The sequence below is a fragment of the Boleophthalmus pectinirostris genome, unplaced genomic scaffold (assembly GCF_026225935.1).
Source record: "Boleophthalmus pectinirostris isolate CB_2022bp ecotype Guang Dong unplaced genomic scaffold, ASM2622593v1 HiC_scaffold_4, whole genome shotgun sequence".
In the NCBI taxonomy this organism is placed as follows: Eukaryota; Metazoa; Chordata; class Actinopteri; order Gobiiformes; family Gobiidae; genus Boleophthalmus; species Boleophthalmus pectinirostris.
The window spans coordinates 41831211-41838710 of NW_026571353.1; the positions used below are offsets into that span (position 1 = coordinate 41831211).

The 7500-nt window shown below is 48.5% G+C and overlaps 2 protein-coding genes across 3 annotated transcripts in view; both read right to left on the reverse strand.

The window, feature by feature from the left end:
• Positions 1-427, reverse strand: part of p2rx7 (purinergic receptor P2X, ligand-gated ion channel, 7) — a 15688-nt gene extending 15261 nt beyond the window's left edge. Inside the window, exon 1 of the mRNA XM_055161853.1 lies at positions 1-427. This exon is cut by the window's left edge and continues 95 nt beyond it. Within this exon, the coding sequence (XP_055017828.1) occupies positions 1-27 (27 nt within the window). The 5' untranslated portion in view covers positions 28-427.
• A 1650-nt stretch (positions 428-2077) lies between these two features.
• LOC129411298 (golgin subfamily A member 6-like protein 25) overlaps positions 2078-7500 on the reverse strand; it is a 5833-nt gene continuing 410 nt past the window's right edge. The window contains exons 2-8 of one of the 2 annotated variants that reach the window (XM_055161856.1): positions 5927-6077; positions 5774-5894; positions 3830-3977; positions 3294-3573; positions 3146-3246; positions 2548-2989; positions 2078-2219 (exon numbers count right to left, since the gene is read on the reverse strand). In XM_055161856.1, the coding sequence (XP_055017831.1) occupies positions 2581-2989; positions 3146-3246; positions 3294-3573; positions 3830-3977; positions 5774-5894; positions 5927-6077 (1210 nt within the window). In that variant the 3' untranslated portion in view covers positions 2078-2219; positions 2548-2580. The remainder of the gene's footprint in view (positions 2220-2547; positions 2990-3145; positions 3247-3293; positions 3574-3829; positions 3978-5773; positions 5895-5926; positions 6078-7500) is intronic. The other variant, XM_055161857.1, reaches the window with a different exon arrangement.

The following is a 7500-nucleotide window of genomic DNA, read 5'->3' on the forward strand; positions in this document are numbered from 1 at the left end:
CAAGCCCCGGAGGCACGAGCACCGCATCCTGGCTCCGGTCCAAAGAGTCCGTCTTGGTTTAGTCCTGGTTCAGTCCCGGTTTAGTCCCGATCCCAGGCCTGTCTCCGTCCCTGCTCCTGGTCCTGGTCCGGGGCGGTTCCAGTGCGGGTCTCTGGTTCCCTCTGGTTCCGTCCGCAGCCTCCGGGTGTCTTCCTGTCCCCGGTCACATGTCTCTCTCCTCCGCCTCCTCCTCCGCAGCTGAACGCAGCTCCTCATCAGCCCCGGAGCAGAGCGCGGAGAGCGGAGTCCAGACCGGCGCCGCCCCGGGACACGGAGCCCTGCAGCGGGGGAACACGGAGCCCTGCAGCGGGGGAACACGGAGCCCTGCAGCGGGGGGAGCGGGGCAGATGTGCGGGGGCAGAGGACTCGGTTTACGCCCAAACGGGACAGAACCGGACACTTTACCACGATAAAAAAAAAGATAAATAAAAAAGACAAGCGCGTGCGTAAAATTTGTCTAATTTGTACAAATTTACTGGAAACGAAACCAGAAAGTCACAGTCAGTGGCTCCAGTGCGACTTTTTATAGACCGATAATATTTAATCAATATTTAATAGTAAATAGATAATATAAAAAGTAATAATAAAGATGAGATCAGCTCAAATGAATCTTAAAATACAGATTTGTGATGTAATACAGTGAGTTTTTGGCTAAAGTGACCAGTCCCAGTTTTATTTATTTATTTGCACATTAATCAACATCAAAACAATGTAAATGTGAGTTCGCTGATAAGAGCTCATTTGCATCAAAAAGGCATCCTAAAAGAAAATACACTTAAAAGTTATACATCAAAAATTATACTAATGTACAATAAGATTGCAAAAAATAGTGTAAAAGTTTTAGTTTTAGTGTTCACACATTTGTATTTTTGAGCCTGTGTCTCCAGATTTATACAAAACCACTGATTTGTCCAAGTTTTATACAAGAAATGTCCCTATTTTGAACCAATTTAATACTTGTCAACAGTAAAGAGAGACATAAACTGACATTTGTTTGGGTAAAATACAGAAAATCTGCTTCAAAACGACCAAAACACAAAGAAAATGTGACAGTACTGACTCACATGTTCAAGTCCAGAATATTTTTTTTTAATTCTGCACTCGAGTCACAATTTTCTTCTCACAAACCGAGTGTCCCAGTTTTTGATTTTGGAATCCTGGTCACTCCAAGTGTGACTCAAACACACCGATCTGTGGTTTCTCTGCACAAGTCGAAATCAGAATAAATGAGAGTAAATGTGAAGAATAGTCTGGTCTGTGCTGGAGTCGTGGGTCGAGGCACAAACTGAATTCCTCCCAGACAAAGACTCAGTGTTCAGTCTGAGCGAAGGAACATCTGCCTCTGGGGCGCTCTCAGGGGCGCTCTGACACCACGGGGGGCGCTCTCGGGACACCAGGGTCCGCGGGGGGCGCTCTCGGGACACCAGGGACACCAGGGTCCGCGGGGGGCGCTCTCGGGACACCACCGCGGGGGGGTCCGCGGGGGGCGCTCTCGGGACACCAGGGTCCGCGGGGGGGGCGCTCTCGGGCGTCCGGGGGGCGCTCTCTGGACACCAGGGTCCGCGGGGGGGGGCGCTCTCGGGACACCAGGGTCCGCGGGGGGCGCAGAGACGCGTGAGCTTCAGGGAGGGCATCTGATGTAAATATGACAAGATATAAATCAGAGTTTCTCAGACTTTTCTCCGAAAGTGAACCTGCTCACGAAAGATTCAAAAGAAAATACACGTAGAAAAAAAATATTGTGAAAATGAAATGACAGTTTTTTCTGTGTTACATAAAAGTTGTTCTTTATATTTGTTGTATAATTCACTGATTGTTACATATTTAATCTGTTGTGTTGAAGTTTGGAAAAGTGTTTGTCACATTTCTGTTCCTCCAGTTTTTCTTTTACTGAACAGAGCTGTGAGAATCATCAGAGGAAGTGGAGACACAGACTCAACAAACACAAGATTGTCTTAAATATAAATGCAGTTCAACTGTTTTTACCAGGAGAAATAAATCAACAAAAGTGAATAAATGCTGAAAATCTCTTGTTTTATTGAACTCATAAAAACATGCAGAGTCAGAGGTCAGAGTCTGCAGGAGACAGCGCCCCCTCCAGGTATTGCTCCAACTCACACAGACGCCCCACACCAGACCGGACCCACGGGACCCGACCAGACCTGGACCCTGGACCAGACCTAGAGACCGGACCAGAGATGGAGACCAACAAGGGTTTAATACAGAGAGCAAACAGGACTAAACCAGGACTAAACCAGGTCTAAAACCAGGTCCAATAAACGGGAACTAAAACCAGGTCTAAAACCCTAAACCAGGACTAAACCAGGTCTAAAGGACTAAACCAGGACTAAAGACTAAACCAGGACTAAACCAGGACTGGGACTAAACCAGGTCTAAACCAGGACTAAACCAGGTCTAAAACAGGACTAAACCTAAACCAGGTCTAAACCAAGTCTAAACCAGGTCTAAACCAGGTCTAGAGCAGAGTCAGAGGAGCAGAAGATGGACCTGTTTGATGGATGTGGTTCAGAGGAGGCAGGTTCAGAGGAGGCAGGTTGCAGAGGAGGCAGGTTCAGAGGAGGCAGGTGCAGAGGAGGCAGGTGCAGAGGAGGCAGGTTCAGAGGAGGCAGGTGCAGAGGAGGCAGAGGAGGCAGGTGCAGAGGAGGCAGGTTCAGAGGAGGCAGGTTCAGAGGAGGCAGGTGCAGAGGAGGCAGGTGCAGAGGAGGCAGGTGCAGAGGAGGCAGGTTCAGAGGAGGCAGGTTCAGAGGAGGCAGGTGCAGAGGAGGCAGGTTCAGAGGAGGCAGGTTCAGAGGAGGCAGGTTCAGAGGTAGTGTGTAGGTTCCTCTCCTCGTGTGTCCTCCTCCTCCTCGCTCTTTTCTCCTCCTCCTTCAGTCTGAGGATCTCCGCTCTCTGTTCCTCCCGCTTCAGGCACAGAACTCTGTAGTCATCCCTGAAGAGCAACACACGCTTCATTAGACCTGGAACAGTCCTGGAACAGTCCTGGAACAGTCCTGGAACAGTCCTGGAACAGTCCTGGAACAGTCCTGGAATAGTCCTGGAATAGTCCTGGAACAGTCCTGGAACAGTCCTGGAGTGTGACTGTTACCTGAGTTTGTCGGTGAGCTCCTGAGATTTCACCTTCTCCTCGTTCAGACTCAACGTTCTCTTGCTCAGGTCCTTCAACTTCCTGGACAACCTCCCCATCTCCTGCACAAACACACCTGGTTTAGACCTGGTTTAGACCTGGTTTAGACCTGGTTTAGTCCTGGTTTAGTCCTGGTCCAGACCTGCTTGAGGGTCAGGTTGATCTTCCTCATGTTCTCGCAGGTTTGTTTGGTGGTGTGTGTGCGGAGGTGGATCTCCCTCTGTTGGTCCCTCAGGAGTTTGATGGCGTCCAGGAGCTCGTCCTTCTCCCTCTGGGCGTCCGCGATCTCCTCCCTGCACCTGTCGTTCTGCTCCTTCTCCCTGCGCCACTGCGACAGGAGCGACGCCTGCTCCTCCTCCTCCACCTCCTGCCGCCTCTGCGACACCAGCCTGACACACAGCGGCAGTGGTTTAGTTCTGGTTCAGTCCTGGTTTAGTCCTGGTTTAGTTCTGGTTCAGTCCTGGTTTAGTTCTGGTTCAGTCCTGGTTTCAGTTCTGGTTCAGTCCTGGTTTAGTCCTGGTTTAGTTCTGGTTCAGTCCTGGTTTAGTTCTGGTTTAGTTTCTGTGTGTGTGTGTGTGTGTGTGTGTGTGTGTGTGTGTGTGTGTGTGTGTGTGTGTGTGTGTGTGTGTGTGTGTTGTGTGTTACTTTTGGACTTTTTTGTTGATGCGTTCCTCTTGTTCCTTCTTCGCTTTCTCCAGTTCGGTCTTGTGCTCCTGATCCTGTCGGACCAGAGCCTGATCCAAGTCCGAGATCTGAGCCATGAGCTGCTCCCTCTGCTGGAAGAACAACTCCTCTGCAACACACAGACACACACACACAGACACACACACACACACACACACACACACACAGACACACACACACACACACACACACACACACACACAGACACACACACAGACACACACACACACACACACACACACACACACACACACACACACACACACACACACACACACACAGACACACACACACACACACACACACACAGACACACACACACACACACACACACACACACACACACACACACACACACACACACACACACACACACACACACACACACACACACACACAGAGACACACACACACACACACAGACACACACACACACACACAGACACACACACACACACAGACACACACACACACACACACAGAGACACACACACACACACAGACACACACACACACACACACACACAGAGACACACACACACACACACACACAGAGACACAAACACACACACACACAGAGACACACAGACACACACACACACACACACACACACACACACACACACACACACAGACACACACACACACACACACAGACACAGACACACACACACACACAGAGACACACACACACACACACACACAGACACACACACACACAGAGACACAACACACACACACACACAGACACACACACACACACACACAGAGACACAAACACACACACACACAGACACACACACACACACACACAGACACACACACACACAGACACACACACACACAGACACACACACACACACACAGACACACACACAGAGACACACACACACACACACACACACACACACACAGACACACACACAGAGACACAAACACACACACAGACACACACACAGACACACACACACAGACACACACACACACACAGAGACACACACACACACACAGACACACACACACACACACAGAGACACAAACACACACACACACACACAGAGACACACACAACACACACACACAGAGACACAACACACACACACACACAGACACACACACACACACACAGACACACACACAGACACACACACACACACACACAGACACACACACACAGACACACACACACACACACAGACACACACACACAGACACACACACACAGACACACACACACAGACACACACACACACACACACAGACACACACACACAGACACACACACACAGACACACACACACAGACACACAACACACACACACACACACAGAGATACAAACACACACACAGAGACACACACACACACACACACACACACACACAGACACAAACACACACACACACTTATACATAAGATATTCAGATCTCCATGTTCCTTTAACTGTTTTAAAAATGTTATATTCACCAAAAACAACAGATGAACGTGTTTTATAAGTTTCTCTGAGTCTCTCTTCTCTTTGCTCTCTGTGCTAAGTCCCTCCCCCTTCAGAGCACTGTCACACACACTCGTTGTGCGTCGCACTAATGAAACTCCTGCACAAACATCAGGTTTGTCGTGTCGTGTTCAGTTTTGTGTCGTGTTTTTGTGTTTTTATGGAGAGTTGTCGTGTGGAGCATGTGGGGGGGCGGAGCCTCGTACAGACTCGTACTGCAGCGAAATGTGACGAGGGTTTGAATAGGGCCTGGGAGAGATCTCTAGATGACTCAAACATGGATGGAGGAGTCTAAATTTTCCACACCTGTCCCTCCTCACCTGTCTGTCCTCACCTGTCCCTCCTCACCTGTCCTCGTCTCTCTTCACCTGTCCCTCCTCACCTGTCCTCGTCTCTCTTCACCTGTCCTCACCTGACTCTCTTTTCCTGTGTTGTGCGTCTTGTATTTTCATCTGTAGTTCTTCCTCTCTCCTTGCGTGTTCTTCCTCCTTGTTCCTCCTCTCGTCCAGCGCTGTCCTGAAGCTCCTCTCTGCCTGCTCCAGCTCTGTCCTGAAGCTCTCTCTGCCTGCTCCAGCTCTGTCCTGAAGCTCTTCTCTGTCTGCTCCAGCTCTCGTCTCAGAGGCTCCAGGATCGTTTTCTGCTCCTTCTTCAGGCGGTCGAGCTTCTCCAGGACCTGAGCTTCTTTACGAGACCACAGCTCGTCCTGCTCCTCCAGACTGGACCCACACAGAACCAGAATCAGGTCTAAAACAGGACTAAACCAGGTCTAAACCATGAACAGAACCAGGTCTAAAACAGGACTAAACCAGGACTAAACCAGGTCTAAACCAGATCTAAACCAGGACGAAACCAGGTCTAACCCAGGTCTAAACCGGGACCAAAACCAGGCCTAAACCAGGTCTAACCCAGGTCTAAACCGGGACCAAAACCAGGTCTAAACCAGGACTAAACCAGGTCTAAACTAGGTCTAAACCAGGTCTAAATAAAGTCTAAACCAGGACTAAACCAGGCCTAAACCAGGTCTAACCCAGGTCTAAACCGGGACCAAAACCAGGCCTAAACCAGGTCTAACCCAGGTCTAAACCGGGACCAAAACCAGGTCTAAACCAGGACTAAACCAGGTCTAAACTAGGTCTAAACCAGGTCTAAATAAAGTCTAAACCAGGACTAAACCAGGCCTAAACCAGGTCTAACCCAGGTCTAAACCGGGACCAAAACCAGGCCTAAACCAGGTCTAACCCAGGTCTAAACCGGGACCAAAACCAGGTCTAAACCAGGACTAAACCAGGTCTAAACTAGGTCTAACCCAGGTCTAAACCGGGACCAAAACCAGGTCTAAACCAGGACTAAACCAGGTCTAAACTAGGTCTAACCCAGGTCTAAACCGGGACCAAAACCAGGTCTAAACCAGGTCTACACCAGAACTAAACCAGGTCTAAACTAGGTCTAAACCAGGTCTAAACCGGGACCAAAACCAGGTCTAAACCAGGTCTACACCAGAACTAAACCAGGTCTAAACTAGGTCTAAACCAGGTCTAAACTAGGTCTAAACCAGGTCTAAACCAGGACTAAACCAGGACTAAACCAGGTCTAAAACAAGATTAAACCAGGTCTAAACTGGGACCTAAACCAGGTCTAAACTAGATTTAAACCAGGTCTAAACTACGACTAAACCAGGTCTAAACCAGGATTAAACCAGGTCTAAACCAGGACCAAAACCAGGTCTAAACCAGGACTAAACTAGGTCTAAACCAGGACTAAACCAGGTCTAAACAAAGTCTAAACCAGAACCAGGTCTAAACCAGGACTAAAACAGGTCTAAAACAGGTCTCCAGAACTAAACAAGGACTAAAGCAGATCCAAAACCAGGTCTAAACCAAGGTTTAACCGAAATTAAGTTAGTTTGGATTTTAAAGTTAAAAAATAAAACATTTATAGCCACATTAAACACACAGAGCTGTTGTAGTGCGCCCTCAAGTGGCCGCTAACGTACACTACACTTAACAGTTAACTAGCTAACAGTCAATTCAAAACGGATTAAATCTAATAATTTATAAATAACAAGGACTGAAATCAACCGTAACTGTAGTTTTTGTTACATATGCTTAGTTTTGTTAGTTTAAATATATTTAGGACGAA